We start from the raw sequence: 23,941 nt of genomic DNA on the forward strand, positions 1-23,941 counted from the left end.
GGTTCTCCTAGTTGACTGTATTTCTGTCTTCAAGTCAACATAGATTTAAGCCACAGCTATCACTTACTCTGGGGACCTGTCTTTTGGAAGAAATTGGTTTTGTCTTGTCATTTTTCCGGCGCCTCACAGATACAGAAGTCACCAGTCAATAACAGGTTTTTTTTCCCTTCCTTGGGGCTTCAAAACTCAACAGCAAAGAAATTAGAAAAATAATACAAAATGTACGGTTTCCACTCTGCAGGCCCAGCAAAACACAAACGTGTATGAAAGGCCACAAGCGGACGGCTGTCTAAGCTGGGCAGCGGGGACACATGCAGCTTCATGAGTCCCACCATTGTCAGATGTCACCTGAATGAAAGGGAAAATGAGACTTTATGTCATCTCTTTTGTATATTTATTGCAGCATCAGGACATGCAAATGCAAATATTAGCTATTTTGAACTTCATCACATAGACGTGGGCCTGCCTTAGAAAAACAGCTCTCGGCAAGGTAAAAGAGTGAATGCACTTTTTCTTCTCTCTTCGCTTTCATGGCCAGGATGGAGGTGACGCATTTAGAACGGCCTGATTTATTACAAATGTCTGTAAATAATATTTTTGTGTACAGCTGTCCTACTGTGAAAGGAATGCTGCTGAGGGACTAGCCCTGGCGATTGTTTTAATGTCCAAAACCCCTTTCTTTTTAGAGTATGGAAAGAAGTGCAATGTGAAAGCTGCAGCACAAATAGCACAGTGGATTTGGCAGGTCTTCTGTAGGAAACAATTAGCAGATCTACCCTTAGTTTCTTCCTACATTTAAAATTGTGACGTTGGACAAGGAATCCCTTTAACTGGTACTGCCACGTTCAGTTGTGGGGAGGGAGAGAGCAGCCAGACTGTGCTCAGGGCTCCTTAACGATGCCTTTTGAGAGCACCAGAGGCTCCTCTCGGGAGGACTAGTGATCACTTCACAATTTATCCAACAGATGCTTCCCCTGAGCTGTCAGTAGAAAAAAAACTAACCAAAATTTGGCAAGCCAGGACGCTTCCCTTGTCTGGGAGCAGGCTCCTTTATCTTCCGCCCCCTCCCTACAGAGCCTCTGTAGCCCTCCCTTCCCACCCCCCACCCCGCCACTTAATTCAATCAGTTGTAAAAGCAATACAATATCAACACTACCACACATTTTGCAAAGTCTAGGAACTTCTGCTTTGTAAGGGGTTTGTCAGTGTTTTGGTGGGGTTTTTTATATCTACAGATGTCCATACTAGTAGTTAACATGTGTTCAATTTGCCTTTGTAAACGGATTATCAGAAGTTCAGGGTTTTTGTAAAGTTTAATTTCTGCTTTGCAAGACGAATTATCTGATTCAGGTTTCTGTTTTTTATTTCCTGCCGATACTTCAGTAAAATTCAAAATGACTCCACCTCTAGCTAATCTTTCAATTACTTCACGCAGCACTGCCTTTATGTGCTTTTGAAATTTTTGTGATGACAAAGAGAGTTTGTTCAGAAATATTTTAAATGCTGTAATCTAAACTATTAGGAAAATAAAAATCCAGAGCCGTGGCGTGTCTTTGGAAGCTAAGAACAATACCAGTTTTGCTCCAAGAAATTCCCTTGAGACTGTCCAGACCATCACAGATCAGCGACAGAGGGGAAGGGGAAGAGAGGAAAGAAGTAGGAAATAGACAACTTATTAACAGCTAGTGACATTTCATTTAACAAAAACACAGGGAGGAAAAGTTGTTATGAAGCAGAGACAAAAAAACAAAAAAAAAGACAATTCCTCATATTACGTCTGGTCAACCAAGAGGGAAATCTCAACGCCCACAGACTGGGACCAGGTCCAGAAGGGAAACCTTAGACCACTACGTCAACCTCTTACAGTAAACATGTTTTGCAGGTTTATACAGTTCAGTTGAAATTAAAAAAAAAAAGAAAAGCGAGAGAAAGGAATAATGGCTCCAGAATGGTTCTAGTTTGTGGGAGCCTGAAGCAATCTGCCCGCACCGGAGAAAATGGTGTAGCCCCTAGTGCCCATCCTTGGGGGACCCCGGTGAGCAGGCGGGATGCCGCCTCCCGTTAGCGTGTGCCGGAGGAGCCAGGGCTGCTCCACCACAAAAGTTTCCATTGTACGGCTGCCACATCTGCAGCAGCCCGCCTGGTCCGGGGCCCGAGGCAACTCCCTCCTGGCCGCCCGCCAACCAAAGTACACCAGAGCAATTTATACCTTTCCAAAATGCAAATAATTCAAATTACAGACATAACACAAAGCTGAAGCAGACACATTTCAGGCATTCCCGTTAAAGTTTACTCTCTGGAATTACTGTACCCAAATGGGCAGTTGTTATATGAGGAATGGGGGGAGACGGAGGCAGGAGAGGAAGGAGAGGAGGAGGCAGGGAGGAAAAGGGAGAAGGGAGAAAATGGCTTTTCCAAAGGTCTAATTTCATTCCCTTCCATTTCACTATTTACTTTTACCAAGTTAATAAGAAGTGTCTTCTCCAAATCAAATGCTTGGCTTTACTTCAACGTTTTCAAGATTTATAGTGCAATATTTTGAACAGAAAGACATCTCTTTATATAACTAAAAAGTTGTGTCAAGATATTACACTGGGTTTGTTCTATTTTTTAGGGGCTTTTTTACAATAGGGAAATAAAACCAAAACAGCTGGCAGGACAAAAGCCCTGCAGACTCCCTGGTGGTAAGCCCCGCTCCCCCAGTGCCAGCAGCAGCAGCAGTTGATTGAAAAGTCCATGGCTTCACCTGGGGACCCATGCCAAGGGCTGGAAGAAGGATCCTCAAACCCCTCCTCCTCCGAAAAGCCAGTGCAGGAGTGCAGCAGTGCCAGGGGAGCGAGGAACCCCCCATTTCTCACGGGCTTTCCTCAGTGCTGCACTGACAGGTGGCCTCCAGCGCAGTCACCAGCTGGAGACACCGGGTTTTGTCAGGAAGCCTGACATTTACAGACCGATCGCTGTTATTTATAGTCATCCCTGCTTTGGATGCACTTCACCACTGGCCACTTCAGCCTTTTTTCTTTTTTTTTTTGGGTGTTGTGACACTCCGAGCACCTGGGATTGCTACTGACGGAAATACCACAAACCTACCGCCTTACGTGGGGTGGACTGCCAGCTTTGCAAAGCATAAACACCCCATTTTAACATGCGGCGGCTGGATTGTGAATGGGCCTTTGTAGTCTGCTCTTATCAGCCGCTCACTCCGGAGTTAAAGGAAACTGTGCACAAGTCCAGAAGTAAAAATACTCTAATTCATCAGGGAATTCCCTGCACTATGAGTCACTGAACGGCTTCCCCACCACACCCAGCTACAAGATTTCCACATAAAAAAGGCACTGTAGGAGCCTGTTCTAACACAGAAGCAGCACTAAAAAGTAGCTGTGTAAATCTAGCGGCATGAGTTATTCACACATAAAGCCTAGCAGACCACGACATATGGATTTTCTTCATGGAAGAGCAACACAATGAGCTGTAAAGACTTTTCTAAAGACATTTTTCTACTGTCTTCCCCTCTTTGCTGCCCACCAGGACAAATCCGTCAGGATTTCCAGGGCTGGGTTTACCTCCATACCCCAGGGAACTGCAAGCATAATGCCAAGACTTTTTGCAAGCTCGCAACAGTCAAACCAGCACCATAACATTCATTACAGACCAATGGATGGCAGAAAGGGGAAAGAATATATAGTACCAAAAATTTCCTAAGTCTGGAAACTCAGGAGACTATAACATCTGGCAACCACTTAAATCTTGCCTCTATGAAATGGGCATAATGGGAGTGTTCAGATATATTTAAGTGATTTCACTTTATTACGGGAGGTTAAAACAGTCTATATTCTTTAGTAGTCCTGTGTTCACTTGAGATATGAAAAGAGTAGACATTATCTAGGATTTCACTGCCTGTACATAGTGTATATTTTATACTCTTCCAGCCTGCGGCTCAACAGAGTTTGACCAGAATCACACAGAATCACAGAATATTAGGAGTTGGAAGGGACCTCTAAAGATCATCCAGTTCAACCCCCCTGCCAGAGCAGGATCACCTAGACCAGGTCACACAGGAACGTGTCCAGGCGGGTTTTGAATGTCTCCGGAGAAGGAGACTCCACAACCTCTCTGGGCAGCCTGGTCCAGTGCTCTGGCACCCTTACAGTAAAAAAGTTTTTCCTCATATTCAGGTTGAACCTCCTATGCTCCAGCTTGCTCCCATGGCCCCTCGTCCTGTCATTGGCTGGCACTGAGAAGAGCCTGGCTCCTTCCTCCTGACACTCGCCCTTTACTAATTTATAAACATTAATGAGGTCACCCCTCAGTCTCCTCTTCTCCAAGATAAAGAGGCCCAGCTCCCTCAGCTGCTCCTCATAAGGGAGATGCTCCACTCCCTCAATCATCTTTGTGGCTCTGCGGTGGACTCTTTCAAGCAATTCCCTGTCCTTGAACTGAGGGGCCCAGAACTGAACACAATATTCCAAATGCAGTCTCACCAGGGCAGAGTAGAGGGGAAGGAGAACCTCTCTGGACCTACTCACCACCCCCCTTCTGATACACCCCAGGATGCCATTGGCCTTCTTGGCCACAAGGGCACATTGCTGGCTCATGGTCATCCTGCTGTCCACCAACACCCCCAGGTCCTTTTCTGCATGGCAGAAATCTGAATTTATATTCGTATATCGCAAGTAGGATGGTGAAACTAGCTCTGCCCTCCCAGAGGAACCCACTACTTGATTAATGTGTTGTGAGATTACTCTAACCAATAATGCCTATATTACAAACCAGATTACTTTAACATGTCCACACCAGGCAGGACACAGAAGCAACACAGAATGATTATACAGTGTAATTTTGAGGTGCTCTGCAAAGGTTGTCTACCTTCCTATTTGTCCCTAAAATGCATATTCAAATCCCTTAGGAGTGAAGGATTTTCAAGTTTTCAATCTGCACCCCAATCCCTTTTCCCTGGGAAGTACACTCACTATGCTGAGATGACTGCTCTGTGAACAAGTCCAGAAGGAAAGGATGGGTTTCCAGACAGAAAAGAGGATGGAGACTTAGGCAAAGCCTTTTCATTCAGACTGAAGAGTCATCCAGTTTTGTGCAGAGATGCTATCAACTTTCAGGTGCAGGGCAGGTTGGGCCAGGTCTGTGCCTGGGCTGGCAACGAGAGAGGCGAAGAGGCAGCTCTGTTGCTTGGATGAGAGCAGTCCCCACAACAGTCCTGGGCATGACTCACTGGCACTGCTGCAATAGCACTTCACTCTCCTGAGATCTTCCATCTCCTAGGGCACTGTGAGGAGGAAGATGCCTCCCAGTCGAGTGCCCAGAGCCACCTGCAGCACAGCTCCACCTCCTGCCACTGCTCCCGCTGGTGCCATAGCCAGCCTGCCTGCCACCTGCCACCTCATCCCCGTCTGCCTCTCCAGCCACCTTCATCTCCCCTTTGCTCTTCCCCTACTTTTGCTATGAGACCACACAGCTAGTCTGACTTTTGCCTACTTTATTTCCCTTTTCCTTGCCAGGAAGACCCCAGCTGTTCTTCTCTGCCCTCCTCCACAGTCCTGCTACAGAGACTTCCCCCCATTGCTTTCTCCCTTGTCCCTGGCATGTCTTCTGGCATGCATCAGTCCATGCGCAGCAGGGTTCATGCATAACTGACCTATTTGTATTTCCACATCAAAGCTGCTATATTTGTTTGTGTCTTCGCATAAGCATTTTTGCAGCACATGGATTTTGTCCATTCCTTCAGCTATACGTTTTTGCAGTACTGAGCTGAACACATTTAGGTGTGTCTGTCATGCATATGATGTTCTCAAGTTACTTTTCCTCTCTTTTTCACCTTAAATTAACAATAAAGTCATGCAGCAACCAGGTGATAAAAATCCAGTACAAGCTGTATCTTACAGTACTTTGGCATCTGTGCCAGACATGCGCTTCCTCTCTGGTTGCTCAGCTGAACAAGCCAAAAGCTGAGGGATCCACTTTGCCTAAACAGTGAGCCTTTTTAACTCATTTTACCACAGTATGTCTAACAGACTTAATTATTCTGAATTCAAGTGTTTGCAAATGAACTGTAATTTTAGCCCAGGTAATTAAAAGGAGACACTGTGCTGACAACTGACTGATCAGGGTTCACTTTGAGCCAAAACCATTGGAATGACCTTCCAGATCCTATTTTCAGCAGAATGGAAGCTGGTTATGCAATTTGTGCTCTCTGGCATCTCCCTCTATTCAAATTACTACTGGTCTGGTTTTTTTTTTTTTAATAACTCTCAGTAATTCCAGGTCTAAGACACTCAACTTCTCTTCAGAGCAGGTAGGTCGAACCAAAGGCACTCAGCACAGCCACCCAGCAGCAGCCATGACAATACTTCACTCTGTCGTTGGTTACATTTGTGTCATCTCCTTAACCTCACAATTTTACTTTCCTCTGGGAACCTCTAGTAGGCTGAACCTCTGACTTTGCAGCTGAAACTGAGTAAAAAATTCCTGGTCCATCTTCTTCAGTCTAATCTGTCTCATATTTTCTCAGAGACTACTGGAGTAACAAATCTCACAGCCAGTTTCAACCAAGTTCCAAATTTTCCTTCCATGAACGCTTCTTTTCCCCTAATTCTGTGCTTGATGCCAACACCACCGCTTGTACTATAGTTACTCCTACTTCTTTCTCATCTTAAGATGTAAGTTTGATCCAAATGCTTTCAATTCTTCCTTCTTGATTATTTTTTAAGACAGAAACTCTTCATTTTATCTGTATGGCCACAACTTCTCATTTCCCAGAGACATCCCATTCTGGCAACACTTCAAGAGTTTTTTAACAGAGTCTAAACAGTAAGCTTTCAAACAGCATTTTAAATGTTTTACATCTCATTGTCCCCCTCACGTCCCTTTTCCTGTTTCTCTTGACCAAGAATGTCAGGCTCAATTTCAGAGGTCTCTTCTCCTCTCCTCTGATATCAGCTTCCCCGCAAATAGGCACACCTTGGAAATGTCTTTTCTCTCTATTCCTCTCTTAAATGTAATTGTACTTTCTTCCACATTGATCTTGAAGGTGTAATCTTACTCCCTCAACAGACCTAAAAGGAACCTCGTGGAGAGGACTCACTCTGGAACAGTTCATGAAGGACTGTCTCCCATGGGAAGGACCCAGTTGAAGCTGAGCTTGAGAAGGGGGAAGCTGGTAAAGGTCGTTTTTACTTTTGCCTTTGTTTCTCATTATCCTACTCTATTTTTAATTGGCAATAAATTATTTACCCCAAGTGGAGCCTGTTTTGCCTGTGACAGTAACCGGTAAGCAATCTCCCTGCCTCTATCTTGACCTGTGAGCTTTTTTGTCTTATTTTCTCCACACACCCCCAGTCCTGTTGAGCAGGGTGCATGAGAGAGTGGCTTGGTGGGTACCTGACAGCCAGCCAAGGTCAAACCACCACATTCCTTTCCTCTACTGTCTTTAGGCACTAATGGCTTCAATAGACTCAGCTTTCTGGTCAGGGCTATGAATTCCTGCACATTTGGACAGTGGGCACTATTGGAACAGTAACAGTCAAAACTATCTGAAATCCTGTGCTAGTTATAAAAGTTCAGAGACAAAGCTTTGATTGCACAGATACAGCTGCTTGAAGCCCCTTAGTCTGGCAAAGACATGAAAGAATAGACTTCAAACATTCAGTCACAGTTTCTATAATAATTAAAAATTCACAGAATTACTCAGACAAGTAACTTTAAACTATAGACTATATGGCTATTTCTTATTTCTCTGTAGTCCATAGTAAGTATCTGTGATTGACTGATCTCATTCTTCACTGTGAGAGCAACACCCTGGATAAAGCTTGTTGCCACTGATACCATCTCACGTGTATGGCTGCTGTCCCACTCTGTCTTCGCCATTCCCTAGACTAGGAAAAACTGAAACGTACTGACATTTCCTACAAGCTACATCACTGCGTGTGCGTGAAAGGGTTCCACCATCAAATGACTCCACCATTTGATGACACCATTTGCCCAAGGATATCTCTTTCTGGGCAGTGGCCAGAAACCCCTTCAGCTATCAATACATCTCTAGGAAATAGGTTCAAGTGACCTTCACATGAACTCCGTGCTCCTAACTTGTATGCCTTTGAAGTTTCCAGTTTATCTAGTTTCCAGAATTTTTAACCTCACTGCGCATGAGTCAGCGTGCAATCGCTCACTGCCAACTGGAACGTGTGTCCTGAACTTGGATAAACAGACAGATAAAGACAAAATTATGTAGTATCTGTCCATCTGACTAGAGGGGGAAAGGGAGTTTTGCCACTTGCTTATTTATTATGTGAGCTGCAGTATGATTACCAGTGTGAAACACGACCCCTCTTTGGCCACTTGCCCCCCAAACTGTGACTGCTACTGGCAATGGAAAGAGCAATGGAAAGATCTCTGAGAATGTAAGATCTTTTACCAAATGGAGCTCTGCCAAGACTCAGGTCACCCATCTCCCCATCACATCACATCACGTCAAAACAGACTGAAAAACCTGAGCTCCAAAGTGTAGCTGAGTCAAACCAAAAAGCTCACATGCTTCTCCAACGCATCCGTTCCATCCACATGCCACTCAAATGTTTCATCAACATATCATTTTCCAGAACTTTTTATAAGATCTCTTGAAGCTAAAATACTGCACTTGAGTTACCTGCAAGGTAACTTCTGCTCACACAACATATGGGAAACAGAACTGAATTTCTCAGACTGACATTTGTATGTTAAAGCAGCAACTGATTGATTCTAATCTTTGCCAGAGACAGTGAAATTTGAGAAGAACAAAAACCCTGCAAAATTCTTGAGTGGACACTTAAATTCATCCAGTTTCCTTCTTTTCCATAGCACATTTACTTTGTGCAAACAGTTAGCTGACCAAGCTTGACCACACGTCTAATGGGAGGCAAACTGTAAGTTTTCACATCTGAATACTTACTGAAAAGCATGATTTTCTTTGGCATATACACACACACACACAAAATTGGTGACTTCACCCAGCTATCTTTCATCTGCTCTAGTATATCTATTACCATGCCACGTCAGTGCCTTCATGTTCTGAGCGCAAAACCTGTTCCAGCAGTGAAGAGGAACAGTTTTGACAGAAAAATCCATTAACAAAAAAAATCCATTTAACAAAATAAAAACAACAGCAGAATGAACAGTTTGAAGCAATAAATAAATCTGAAAAACTCTTTAATTGTTTGAAAATATTCAAAAAGAGAAAAATCTCTGAAGGAAACATTGCTTAGATGCTGCCCATTTCTCTGTTTTTCAGGAACTTGAGTTTCAAAGGCTCTGGGCACAATAGCTGAGGACATTATGCAATTAGGTTATGGAGTGTGTAGGTGCCTGGATCACTGTTGATTTGAAGGCTAATTAACACGTTCAAAACCACTGAAGTCTGTAAGCCTAGAGTTACTCAGAGACACAGTGCTACAAACTGTGAACTCTATTAATGTTTATCAAAGAGAGTGATGTATCTTCAGGAAGGGGTATCTGTCACAAGGGAGCTCAAATGTGGTTCTCTTGACCAGGACAAAATGACCCTCAACATTAACAGCCCAGAATCAGAATTTCAAAGTCAGTGTTATTTGAGAAACTAATCCTGTAGTGACGTTGGGTGTTACATTTCTGCCTTTTCACTCTTTAAAAACTCTTGTCTTGAGCTCTGGTCACTAAGTACAAAACCAAAGAAATGGGTTTGGATCTCTAATTTAACTAGTGGAAACTCAATTGAATGGTAATTAATAATAATGCCCCAAATGTCCATTTCTTCCCATAGATCGCAATTTGCTAATAATACGGATTTCAGTCAGTTTAACCTGATCTCTTAGGTATGTCTAGACTTGGACAAATCTGTGAAGTTCAGAAATACTGCAGCTAGTTCCAGTGCCAAAACCCATTGGCACTACAGGAGAAAGGAGCAATTTTTGAGCAAGGAGTGATTTTCAGGGTATATTAAATCTTTCAGATCTTAGTGTGAGACTCTTTCTATATCCCAAAATATCTTGGGCAACTCTACAACATCCTAGAGCATGCCAGAAAGACATACCCATAACTTTCCCATGCCTTGGTGCTTGGGATATTGGCTTTGTGTCTTATCAGCGAGCTTTCACTCATCGGTTAGAGGAAACATTTTGTGGACTGAGTGAAGAGAAACTGGGTTCTTTCCACTGCACTCAGTTTTATAGATCACTAAACATAATTTGATATACAAGGAGTCAGCAGTCTAGTAATTTCTGTTAGACTTTCGTGCTGCTTTGTGTTCAGTAAACCACATTACCTTCAAAAAATGAGCTTTGAAAACAAACACACAGTGTTTGCAGAAGTTGCTATCAAAACAACATAGCTGACAGATATATATAGTCGTTAAAACATACTCTCCAAACACCTCTGCATTTTCTGAACTTCCCTCAAGATTTCTGTTGCCTGGTACATATATAATCTAAAATAAAAAGCTTTTAAAAGACAAGTAGATAAATCAGTGCCTTTCATTACAATTCCAGATCATGATCTGTACTCTTGCAGATGCGTGTGGTAGACAGGAAATATTTTGTCCATTCTAGCCAAACACCTCCCATAGCTAACAAATATCAACTTCATTTCATCTACTTTTGTAACTAAAATGCACATCTTGCCTCCACAGTGAATACCACCACACAGATATCAAAGGCCCTTGCCAGTAAGAAGTTGCAGATTTTTTTATATTTTATAAAGTACTAATTCTGATGAAAAACAGATTGGTATTGGATGTCCTAAACCTAGCGCCCGACAACCATGATACACAGACTCACAAGACCCTTGAAACTCAGGAAGAGAAAAGCATGACTACAAAGAGAGAAAGTGAAACAAGATAAGAAAAACAATTATTAGTGTAATTTGTAAGGGACAAAGTCATCATGGGACTCCTGAGTCTAAGGAAATTCTGAATTTAAGAGCGTGAACCTCTGAAAGCACAGTCAGCATTTACATTTTTACTACCACTAGGTTCCTTGGACAGTCATTTTATACCATCGTTATCACTGGAAAACACGGTCTGATGTGCAAGCAATAAAATATTGACCAAATTCCCACAAAATAAGGCCTCATTCCAACACATGAGAACACTTCTATAGTAGCTGAAAAGGTCTGAGCAAATTTTAGTCCACTTCTGAACAGAGTCATTATTTATCCAAAGACATGCCTTCTGCCTGAGCACTGGACCACACCATGAGGGGCTTCTCCTTTCAGAGGAGGTCCTCACAGTGCTCCTCCCACCGTCCTTTTTGTGTGCCTTTGCCTTCAACCTTCAGCTGCCTCCTTCCTCCTCTGTGAGGTGCGGAGCCACAGGGCTGCAAAGTATGATTTGCTCTGTTTCATTTTCTTCTCGGCTGAAAAAGCAGTCAGTAAGGGGTTAAGCTGCAAGCACTAAGCCGCTGCCTCCTCAGCTGAAGGATTGATTTGATCATTCTTCAGGGATTCCCTCTTGCATGAGTCACTGCTCAGACAGACTCCCCACGCAAGGAGGCCAGGATAATGCCATTCCTCCAGAGACTACAACAGCTGAGGGCTAGCCCTGAAGACGGAGAGCTTGGGACTCATGCTTGGAAAAACATGCACTAGGCAGACGTAAAGAAATTATTCAGACAGAAGGGGCGGGAGGGAAAGGCAAACAAAAAGTGTTCTCAAACTCTCTGCATTAAGCAATTAAGTATGCAGACTAGCATGAATTAGACGAGCTCCCGTAGACTGCCTCCTGGCTTGGGGACTCTGAGTGAGGACTGAAGACATGAGCTCATGTAGTATTATATTTAAATTCTATATAGAAGATAAGTTCTCTTTATGAGTCCAGGGATTCCTGTGATCTATTGCTTTGTAATAGCTGTGTTTGGCTGCTACCCACTGAGAATGTGATTAACATTTTGAATTCAAAAACAAAAGTGGTAACAGCAGCAAAACTAATGAATGTCTCCAGCTAATCACAAAAGTTCATAACCAGCTTTCTAAGAGAAAGAGAAACTATGCTGGTGTTCCCTCTCTTGACCTACTTTCATAAACGTGAAAGAGCTGAAAGGGAAAGAAACACATGGGCTGATTTACAGAAGTGAAGGCTGGTAATGCTTTTTCATCTGACATTAAATACAGTGACTCTGCTCAAAAACTGAGCTGGAACAGTCTGCCACTAAACAAAGATGCATCGCGCTTGTTTGTTTTCAATGCATTGAGCTGCATTAGGCAGCGTAGCACACAACTCATCACAGAAGCCCTAGAAATTGCTCAGCCTAGATCAGCTGGTAACTTTGTTTTTTATGTGCTATTCCTAGTGACACAACTGCAGCTCCCGGAGATGCTGAACACTCTTAACTTTAAAGCCTCAGCCCCTGAAGTGTACCTGCACAAGGCAGTACTGTCCTGCAACCACAACAAATCTACTGTGAGACTACAAAAACCAGGCAGGAGAGTTTCAGATCAGATCTTTCAATATTGATTTATAGATCTCGATTACTCTTCACTGGCAGCAGCTCTGAGACTGACTCCTGCAGCGTTGTCTCTGACTTTAAACCACGGGGGAGAGTGCAGGGGGTCCTCCAGTGGTGCTTTCATGTAGAAGAGACACTCCTGCACTGTCCATCCTGCCAACCCATGGACCCAAGGAGTTCATTCCAGGAGTTTTTCAGGGTGACAGGCAAAGCCTTTTGATCATTTTCTTCCTCATCAGCACACCCAGTGTGCAGTAGTACACTCCTTCATCTCTTATAATGTTGAAAAAATGTCAATTATATAAATTACTTTCTATCTATATGCTGTCTTCGTGCAGCCTCAAATTCTTTTTGCTCGAGGGTGGTATCTACCTGGTTAAGGAGTACAAGGTGGGTCCTGTTTTGCTTTTTGTGATTTAAGGCTATACAGTGAACATTCTGCTTGTAGTGTACTTAATGCTAAGGGACAGAGTGCCCAAATCCACACTGTGGTACCTGCTGGTGGGCAAGCAACATCATCATCATAATGTTTTTGGATGGGACAGTTCAGAATTTTTCCAACTCAATAAAGGAAGGGGAGAGAAAAGAAGTATGAAGGAAAGCACCTTTTAATGTGGTTTCCTTCCTGTAACGAGACAGATCAAGGACTTTACTCCTGACATGTCACACTAACCCACTTCTGTGCAGTGAAGGAAGTTTAAATACAAAGCAGACAGTCCAGTCATGTCCTTCCCTCCCTTCACACTACACAAAGAATAGAGTTCTGGGTTTTCTGTAATTGCAACACCAACTTTACTTAAGAAACAAGAAAAGTGTTCTGTTCATGTGGTACGGTTCTTTGGGGGTCACAGGAACAGTGCTGCCTGGCTCTCACCGAGAAGCTGGGGCATTATCTCCACCTCACATGCACTTCTGGTGATTTAAACCTCACCAACCCAAGGACCCCACTGGGGAACTTCTGCAAAGTCTTCTACTCGTTCCCCGAGCCCACTGAGTTTGGCTTACTCAGATGTCTCTGCCTCCAGAGCCTCCCCTGCTCGACCCACCATCCCCTTCTGCAGCCCAGCTTTCCTGCACCAGCAGCAGCAGCCACGGGCAGGGGAATAGCGCGGGAACCTCGTGGACACAGAGGGTTAAACCGGCACAGAACCTCGTGGACATTGAGGGTTAAACCAGCACAGCATCAACGACAGCGCTGGCGGCTGGACAAGCGTCCAAGAGGGTTTAAAGTTCAGGGGGGGTTTCAGCCGGCAGCTGAGGAATTTGTAACTTGTGCCAGCGCCACGGAAACCCTTTCCAAAACAAGACTCAAAACTACCCGTAACGATCTCATTTCACGGCCTGACTTTGACTCACAACTCTGCTCCCACTGCCTCTTCATGATGGGGCATTCACACGTGTTATGCATCCTCACCCTGTGACCCACTGCTCCTCCAGACACCTTCTGCTCCTAACCCATCTCCCACCTCGTGCTACTTGCCCTGCTTCAGCCTGGCTGGGGACCCTTCCTTGGCAGGACCAGTCCCACCACCACCAATGTGCTGCACGAGCAGTGCTGTGCAAGGAGGGAGCTGGCGGCAGTCCTTCCCCAGTCCTCATGGTAAAGGAGAAATATCTCCTTCAAAGGGATGTGTGTGTGCTGCAAGTCCTCCTCCTCCAGCGGACTGTAAATGCCGCCGGTCTCAACTACTGCATACAGAGACACACATGCACATAGACATCACTAGCAACACCGTTCCCTTTTTCATGAACTACAGAAAGGTTTAACAAGATGAACCACTTGGAGGTTCCAGACACCTTTCACAGGTCCTACCTGGTACAGCCATGGTTTGCTATGAGAACAAATGCCCAGGTTCAACTTTCAATGTCACTATTGTCTACATGTAACTACACCTGCCATAGTGTGAAACTGCAGCATTAGGCATGGCCCAGATCACTTTCACAGCTTTGCCCAGTGATATGGAAAACACATTACATGCAGAAGAAAATGTCATTACTGTATTTATGCTTTCATCATTTGGCAGAGATTTTAAAACAGGAGAAAAAAAGGCAGACAGGAATCTAGATTGAAAAGACGTACCTGGTGCTTTCTCCACAAAGATGACTTTAGAGTCTTGCAGAAAGTTATGGCCAGTCAGTATCATTTTTTTCCCTCCGATAACAGGAAAGCTGTCAGTACTTTGCTTCTCCACCAGAGGCAGTTCTTGGGCAGATCTCTGAGCTGGAGAGTTAGAAAGCGGATTTAAAAAAAAAGCAACCACACACACACACACACACACACACACACACACACACACAAATAAATACATATTGAACTAATAAGTAATTTAATGCTTACCCTCATAAGCTAAGCTGAGCTCAATATAGAAAAAAAGGAAAGAAGGTTTGCAGGAAACATGGTTGGTTTTCAAGCACCTTCATCGTACACAATAGGGTTATCAAAGAATAAGCTCTTTTAAAATGCAGCTTGATCTGTAATATCTCAGAAAATGTATTTTTATAGAAATTCATTTATTTAAAATATTTTTCTCTTATATTATCTATAACATGTATCCCATGCATTTACAAGGCACACGTGACAAGATGACCATCCATGTCCAAAATGTGTTTCAGTCACTAAACACTGTATTGTCAATTCTGCAAACTGCCTTGCAGCAACAGTAGCAGCCATGGACCTTGTGATCCAGCAGAAGTTCACAGGTTAGAGAGCATATTTCCACCAGCACCTGAGCGCCAAAGCACACGTGGACGCATGCAAACAGAATCTGGTACTCTCGTGGCATGTAATTTACTTCCCCCAACTGGGACACGGAGCAAGTGTGGCTGTGCTTCAAGGGATGACGTGACATTTTATCCAGGTTACATGGTTCTTCCTGGTGTCACATGCATTCCAAATTCTGCACTGGAAATAACACTAGCACTTATTTTTTCTCCTGTTTTCTGCTCCTTTCAGGAAGCACGTACCATGTTTTTGCTCACTACACAACCCTCAAAACTGCAGTTCACTGATACCAATCTAATTGGCTTCATATTTAGTGGCTTCCTCAGCTTGGCACCTTTGCACAGACCAGTTCAGGACATATTTAAATTGTGCCTTATCCTGCTACATAGGAATAGAAAAGCCCTTATCAACTGCAGCAGGAGCAGGATGAAACCATGACTCTTCATGTTTTTTGCTTGCTTGTTAGCCTACAACTTGCCCTTGAATAAGAAACAAAGGGAAAATTGTTCATCTCACACATATCCTGGACAGAAGACAGGGCTTTATGCCAGTCTACCTGCTAAAGGTAAGGAGGGTCTGTTATTCTTCATAAATAACATAGGCTTATCTTAATGTAGCTCCCTTGCCACTGCCAGTACTCATTTGTTAATTTAAATGAATGACTGTGAAGGAGAGAAGCTATTACTGTTGTTTAACAGCACTGCCCTCTCCTACAACTTCTGCCTCTCTTGCAGACTCAGACTACCAGAGCTGCAGCAGTGCTACCCTAGGAAAAAGGATGGAGTACTGTGGCTGGTCTGAAAGACTGTCACCAAGGCCACTGCTTTTCTAAGAGGAATTATTAACAATCCCTGAAAAAACACCATGCCTCCAAGAGATCAAACGTTGACACGCTCCAGGACCTGCCAGGCATGTTGTGAGAGACTCCAGCCTGGCGAATGATGCAGGTACAAGCATGAACACGACCCTCCAGCATGCATGGGGGCTAGGGATGGTCAAGTCTTCCTCCCATCTCCTCTGTTCCCCACCTCCCGAGCTCACCCTCCACGTGCCCACCAGATATTAAGTTACTCCCTACCATGTCAGCATCAGAAAGATCCACTTTGTGGAATCCAACAAAACCTTAAAAAAAAGTTTCTGTCCATCCAGCCAACCAAATTAGCAATGGGAAGTAGACTGAAATTCAATTTCTACCACTCATGCTAAAGTGTTGAAGCTACACAAAGCAAATAGATTTTGTTTTGTGTGTGGGAGGGTGACGGGGCTTACGGAGCAAGAATGATAGAGGTGTCTTTGGAGGGTGCCCCAGTGTATCTGATAAAAAGCAGTCTGTTCAATCAAAGAGACCCCAGTGTGGGAACCGGCTTTGTGGAGGGTTTCTGAAGCCGCAGGAAGCTTGTGCCAGTGTGTCGGCTCTAGTATACTGCTAGCTCCACATCAAAAGGGTTGGGGTTTTGTTTGCTGTTTTTTGCTTTATGATGGGGAGATAGAGAGTGAATAGGACACAATAGCTGTTTTCCAAAGCTCCTACAGCAGTTACCAGTATGATAGGGAGTCACTAAAAAAAAAAGCCTCATCACTCCCAGGTCTGCTATTAGCTTAAGTGCACTCTACTTTTGTTTTAAGCGCATTCTTTCCTATAAAAATCACTGCACAAAATTACACATTTTCTGCTAAGACCAGGTATATTGTCTTCAGTGTTTTAGGAAAGTATATTCAGGTTCACCGACCTGACAGGTAAACCAAAACCAACGTCTAGCATGTTGGTGGACGAAGGCTGCAAGTGGGGTGGCAAAATACCCATCAAGAGCAGGATGTTTGTGGCTACTTACAGCACTCGATGGGGTTGGAGGCTACTTGCAAGGAGAGGGTCCTGCCGTTGGCCTGCGGGATATGAACCCTGAAGACCAGTCGCACACGTGTGTTCTTCCGGCCGATGTCCGTCTCTCCCTTGCGCAACTCAATGTCAGAGTTTCGGAGCTTCAATATCCCAGCACAGTCAATGCTACCCAAAAGGAAACAGCAATTCAATTAATTTTAAGCAGACTTCAGGAAGACATAAGTAAGGAACAGCTTCCCTCTATTCTGTACATCCTTCTTATAAATCTGAGTCAGACATGACCCAATGACCAGGGTGAACATGGCAAGCTTTGTTTTAAGCCTAATACTTACATCCACAAGTAGCTAAGTTGGAACTATCTGTAGAAACAAATAATAGCTGCTGTTGAGCGCACAAATTTAGGATGTTACTTCAGTTCCCTGGGGAAGAAAATGCAAAAGATCCTTCCTCTCCAACACATCCTGTAAGGATGGCATTTACAGATTAACCAAAGCCCAAAGAAATGGTGAACCTAGAAAAGTCAATGGGATGAGATGGTAGCACACAAAGCATTACTAACCTAGAATGCAACACTACTTATGATTTCACTTGTTACAGCTAATTTGAACAAAAATCTGACATTATTTTAATTCTAGGGCAAAGTCGTGAAAGTGCTTATTATTGAGCACAGCTCTCCCTGAGGTCAGTTCTACCATCAATGTGTTTGTATCTGAATGAGTTGGAAATACTCCCCAGCTGAGTGCTGAGCTGGACCTCTGCACGAAAAAACCTAAACTCACTAGTTCCCCCTTCACATTAGGGAAAAACATGCTTTTTGTCAGACAGAACTATTCTGACCTCTCTCTCTCTCTCCTTTTTTTTAACTTTGGTTTTCTTCTGGATGAGTTTGCAAGTCAGGATTTTTGCCAAAGCAAATTTGAATAGAGGAAGTTCCCAGAACAAAAGATATATAAACCTACACACTCAAAAAGCCATTGCAAACATACCTCTGCTTTGGCCACAGCTACAAAGCCTACATGGCAATTTCTTCTGGGCACTGCTCTCTGACACACATTTTGTTACACTGAATATGCATAGTTTAATTTTATTTTGCATTGACAGAGTTTAATTCCCCCTCCAGACCTTTGAAGCTCTATTCTGAAGCAAACTGCAGACAAGAACTATGGCAGCACAGTTTAATCTACATTTATGTGAAAGTATGGATCTCAGAATAATGAAAAGGCCCTTGCTGATATGAACAAAGAAACTTCTCAACAATGTATATTAGCAGGTGAAGCTACAAGGATTATGAAATATTTTAACCCATGTCAAAATTCTACACAAAGATCCAATTCTGTAAGATACGGAAGAAACAGTGTGCCTCTCAATATTGCCTCTCCTATGTAAGTGTTAAATAAATAAATAAAAAGTCTTTAATGACAATTAGTTCAGAGCAAATAAATTTTAGAGGAGAAAAAGCATTAAATTTAGGCTTATAAAGTCATGGAAATTAAAACTGGAGGTCAATAGAGTAGCTAAATGTGCAAAAGTTTAAATGTGCAGATGAGCTTCAGTGTTTCACTGAATCAAGGCCTGAATACACAATGTGTGAGTAGGTCCTTGGCTCCAAATTTCAACTCATTTTTAGTGCTACATGAGGTTTTAGACTACTGACGTGTAAAGTTTATACATGTCAAAGCATTGTTTGCGGCTCTTGAGAGAGGTCTACTACGATCTGGCATGCATGTCATGAAAATATTCAGCTTGGCTCACAAATTGTGTAACTACCTTTGTTTTAGGAAGAAAGATGATTGAAACGGTAAAAATGTTCCTAGATGGCCAAATATGTTATTCAAACTGGCTAAATAAAGGGCCAAATAAATACTGTGGAGGTACAAACTGGTGAAATTTTAATAGCCTCAAAGGAGCTATGCTAGCTGATGACAACAGCAAACGGGGCCAATAATTCAGCAGTCTTGTCACAACTTTTAACACAATGCACTGACAGAGGTCCTCGGGTCTTGAGGGATCACCCTAAGCCTGGCTGGCAATGCAGCTGAACACATTCTAGTTCTTCTGTTTACATGAGGCACTCCAGGGTATGCTGTACATGACACTGCAAACCAGCTTCTAATAACCACTACATGCGGAAGGACCTCAGGTGTCTGATACCATTTTTCACTTCATTAAGGCGCAGCAAACTGTATGAATAACAAGGAGTGAAACTGTGACTTTAGTATGCTCCCTGGGATTTTCCCGTGGTATTTGGTTTGGCGGGGGTCAGGATTTATTGCTTGCTTTCCATCTACCTACTTACCTTTCTGTCTCCCTATACAGACACAAAAAAGTGCATACATCTATATATAAATATGAATACATTCACATTTATACACACACCAAGAGATGTACATTCACGCAAGCACACAAAAATTCCTTCTGAGGCAGACACCTCAGGTAAGGGTTAGGATCACCTGAATGAGGTGGGCAGAGAGAACGGGATTAAACAATGTGGAGGGTCTCATGTATGTCACATACACAGAGGGATATTTGACCCTTTATACATAATCCTATAATGAAATTTACCTTGGACCCAAGGCACTTAATTATCACTCAGACTCCTACTAATTCAGAGATTCTTTGACATCCATGTCAGCTTTTCTGCATAGGACAAAACTTACCCCAGTTTAATAACTCCAATTTACAAGCTGTATCACCTTTACTCCTCTTTTGAGTTCTAGAAGCTTTTCTTCTAAACAAATGCCATGAAAAATGCTTATTTTTATTATGTAAGAAATAAGAGTGGCTTTATTTGTCTCAAAAAAACCACCAGGGTACTTGGAAATGCTCTCTAAGAGTTTCCGTTGACATGCAAAGATAAATTTTAATAGGCCCTGTTCCTTGTGCTAGTGCGTATAGGAGCAAGAGGTGTCATATTTAGAAACTAAACGCAGGAGCTGAGGTAGGAGATATTTACAGCTCGGTAACTGAGATACTTATTTCAAATGGCAAATAAGCACATTGGCTGAAACCTTAGAATGAAAGCAATCAGTTCTCATAAATATTTGTGAAGTTCATTTTGTTGTTAAGCTGATTAGAGGCAATTTGTCCCGGCAAAGTTGCGAAAACCTACTATTACAGAGGGAAATTAAAAAAAAAAAAAGGTAGGAAAATTGTGTACAATCCCCCCGCCCCAACACAGACGAAATCAAGTGGGGCGACCAAAAGGAAATTGCTAGGAGTCAGATGCCTGGGTCTTACATTGCCCTCATGTTGTTCTCTGGAAGCAGTGGAATTTCCAGGACTTTGGTGTTGGAAAGTATTGTTTCATGGCTGGTGGTGGAAACGGTCTTCCCAGTGATCCGATGGACCTGGTAGAAGGCATGGGGTCGCAGCAGGCGGTCGTCTGCAGTCCCGATGAACAGCTGTAGTGTGAGCGGCTCGCTCTCCAAGTAACCATGTAGCTGGCAAGAGAACAGAAAACACCCACTGAGCACCATGCACATAAACTGCTAGGAATCAATTAAATTTTTATAAGCAGGAGAGCCTAATTCAAGGAGAGAACTTGTGACAGGTGCTATGTGTTAAGTTCCCCCCATCCACTTTTCCTGTAATGTAATATTGGTACAATAAAAAGGTGCACTCAGAAAATGCCTCATTATCCTAAAGGGCCCGAGGCACTTTAGACGGGGTAAGCTTTTGAGCACTCCCACCACATTCACAGAAAACTTTGCATAAATTCTGTCATGGTGTTCAGCAAAAAAACACAATGAAGTCAGTGTTCCCTCCCAGTACTGAGGGTGGCAAAACTGAGGGTTTGCAAGTAGAAAGGACTCAGCTTATCCATCCCCGAGCTTCCCGGGTCATCCCTCGTGCAGCAGAAGGCTGCTGCTCAGGACATGTCCCCTCATTAACTGATTTTTATGCTGATAAATACCTCCTGGGACAGTGTGGAGACAGATCACATATACATGACTAGTAGCTCACCATGTGTGTCAAATTCTTGTTATAATCGCACAAAAATCTCATTGAAGCTACTGGGCCTGACTTGAACCTCATACATGTTACAGCGACCGCTCTGATGACAACAAGAGTTATTTCTGCCATAGGCGGGGGATGGAGCAGAAGCAGAGTCTGACCTCATCCCCACCATCTCCTGAAGAAGCTGCTCTGGGATCACCCTTGTGCTAAGGAGACCACAGGGCTGGGGACAGCTCCAACCTCCACTTAACACTGCTGTCCAACGCTGAGAAATAAGTTGCACAGAAATAGTTATCTTGCAGTAGTTAGCTGCAAGGACCTGTCCCATGGGAAGAGAAAGTGCAGCACCTATAGAAGAGAGGAGCACAGGCAAGGTGGGCTGTCCCAGGAGATGGGCCATCGCAGAGCAAACCTGTTTGCTTAATTGTAGGTTTTAGTTTCCTCTGCAAATGGTTCAGGTGACTTTAAGTATGAGCTATCCACCATTGCTGCACCATCACTAAATCTGGCAGATCAAAATTAGACCACTGATTTTAATTTGGTGAGGAGCAACATTTTCAATTTACAGTGTATGCAAGTCCAAATATAAATGAAGCTGAAAGAAAGAGGTGAAACACATATCAAATGTTGCTTATATTTGTGTTTCGCTTGCTTTCACTCTCCTTAAATCTTAAGAAGTAATTTGTGGCTTCATAATAGTCTAAGACCTATCTCTCCAGGAATGTCACCAAGAAAAGGATCTCAAGACACTTTTGCTCCTTGAGCAAAATTCCGGTGAGTGCAAACACAGGCACAAAGCCTTCCCACTGCTGCCAAACACATTGATGGCAACAGGGATGCTTAATGGCAATGTCCCAGGTCCCACAGTAGCCAATGCATGAGTAAGGCAGGACGTTGTGCCTATACACATCCTCTGTCACTAACTGGGCGTACTGCAGATTTCGCACCCCACGCTTTGGTCAGAAGAGTCAAGAGGAAAACAGAAGCACTTTGTTTGGTTGGTTTGGTGTAGCAATTTTTACATACAGACTTAAAGCACATGGATGCTGGGAGGACACGGGGACGAGAGGAGGAGGCTCATTTCCAGCACTCCAGTATTTTATCAGCTCTGCATTGCTGAGACAACCACACGAAGGAAGCTCAGAGCCAGGAGTCTGTGATATGATATGGGGGGTTTCCACATCAGCATTGTCAAACTGAAAACACATTAGCGGCAGTTTGAAAATCTGTGGTATTGGCAAAATGATGGAGCCAAGCCTGCACGCTGCCTTAAGCAGCATCTCAAGCGCAGCCCCACAGGGGACACCCACCTCCTGTGACCCTCAACACCAAAGTCAGTGCTATGCTGTTGTTGAGGTTTAGGGCTGGCCTGGACACTAAGTGATGAGGAGACGCTCTCTATTAATCCCTTGCTCCCCCTAGAAGGGGAAGAGAAAGAGAGTAAGGGACAAAGACTTATAGGGTAGAAAAGAAAACTAAAATGGGTGTAATGAAATGATAACAATAATACAAAAAGATAATAATGTAAATAGAAAAACAATGAAAAAGAGGGCTTTCTGGCTTTAACCCCCATAGGTGGAGACATAGCTCAAGCTGTCAGTGAGCCATGGCAGGCATGCTCCTGGCATGGCCACAGGGAAGCCACCATCACTGCTGTGTCCGCCTTGCCTTGCTGCCCCGGCTGCCACCAGCACACATGAGCCAGGCTGGCGGGGTGACCTGAATTCATCCTGGGCTGATCTCACCCCTCCTCGGCATCTCTAGAGCCTCAGCAGCAAAGAGGAGGTGATCAAGGAGATGCAGGGTATCGCGGAGTATTTTCGATCACAAGCAGTGCGCAGGTTTTCAGGCGGGGGAAGTAAGACAGTGTGACACACCAGCCAATTAAATGTCTACACATTACCAGTGGTCAATTCTCCAGCTCGTCATGGACGGTGCTTTTTATGGAGAGCGTAAAATTAAAACAAACACATATTGAATTACAAGGCCGCTTAAAAGGTAAAAATAGACTAGCGAGTAACTCAAACCTCAATTCAGCAAAAGCAAAATTGCATACCGTGGTACCCGTATGTTTTACTGAATCCGGGCAAAGGGGTCAAAAAATGTTGGTCTGCTATTTCAGGCTTTATCTTTTAATCTGAACTTGGCTGCTGCCATATCTTGTAACCTACTGCTGAGTCTCAGCTTGTGCTTTTCCCACAGGCTTCCTACCAGGAGGCAACCAAACACCCAAAGTCCTCAGCTTTGCGTACCTGCCCTCCCCTGAGAATGGTTCACACACTGGAAAATAAACAGTAAGGTCTCAGATGCATGTTTTGCATTGGTTTCTTAAGACTTGTGATCATTAAACTAAACTTATGTTTGTTTTTTTTAAAAAAGACCCTGTCATACAGCCTGGCTGGGCTTTGCTTTGGATCCACTACCCACAGTTACTTACTCCCAAACAGCTTCTTCTGCACCTGAAGACAAGTAGTGGCTACACCACTGAACGAACACGAGTTTTCAAGAGCTGGAAAGTGTCAAAAACATCCAAAAAGACTAATGTAATCACTACACAGTTGATTTTGCTGCCCTCGAAACAGGCAAAATCCTCACTCTCAATTCACCCTAAGTTTTACTGCATATTCTGCAGTAGGAAGCATCTGACCTCTGATATGTATTTCCCTTTGAGTTTTACCCATTGCATCACATTATTTACTTTTATATTATGTCACATAATCGTGTATGCCAACAGAAGCAATAAAAGAAAACAATGCAAGGATTAACATTTAAAGGGGCACATACTGTGGGTGACTAATTTTAGATTAAGCACCCAGCACACAATTTCTGTGACAGACAGCATTGAGCTTTGGGAGTTTTCGGCATGCTGCTGTTGTCTGGAGAACAGGCAAGATTTTTCTTACTCTCAGCTGGGTGCAGCAATAGATAAATAAATAAATAAATAATATAGATATATATATA

The 23,941-nt window shown here is 43.4% G+C and overlaps 1 protein-coding gene across 1 annotated transcript in view; it reads right to left on the reverse strand.

Moving 5' to 3' along the window:
• Positions 1 to 21,106, reverse strand: part of NFATC1 (nuclear factor of activated T-cells, cytoplasmic, calcineurin-dependent 1) — a gene marked incomplete at its 3' end in the record, with an annotated part of 37,231 nt that extends 16,125 nt beyond the window's left edge. Inside the window, exons 1-4 of the mRNA XM_010188418.1 lie at positions 20,987 to 21,106; positions 20,261 to 20,463; positions 17,016 to 17,188; positions 14,542 to 14,682 (exon numbers count right to left, since the gene is read on the reverse strand). Coding sequence (XP_010186720.1) covers positions 14,542 to 14,682; positions 17,016 to 17,188; positions 20,261 to 20,463; positions 20,987 to 21,106 — 637 coding nt within the window. The remainder of the gene's footprint in view (positions 1 to 14,541; positions 14,683 to 17,015; positions 17,189 to 20,260; positions 20,464 to 20,986) is intronic.
• Between the last annotated feature and the right edge of the window lie 2,835 nt (positions 21,107 to 23,941).

Source organism: Mesitornis unicolor, unplaced genomic scaffold (genome assembly GCF_000695765.1).
Source record: "Mesitornis unicolor isolate BGI_N332 unplaced genomic scaffold, ASM69576v1 scaffold24817, whole genome shotgun sequence".
Lineage (NCBI taxonomy): Eukaryota > Metazoa > Chordata > Aves > Mesitornithiformes > Mesitornithidae > Mesitornis > Mesitornis unicolor.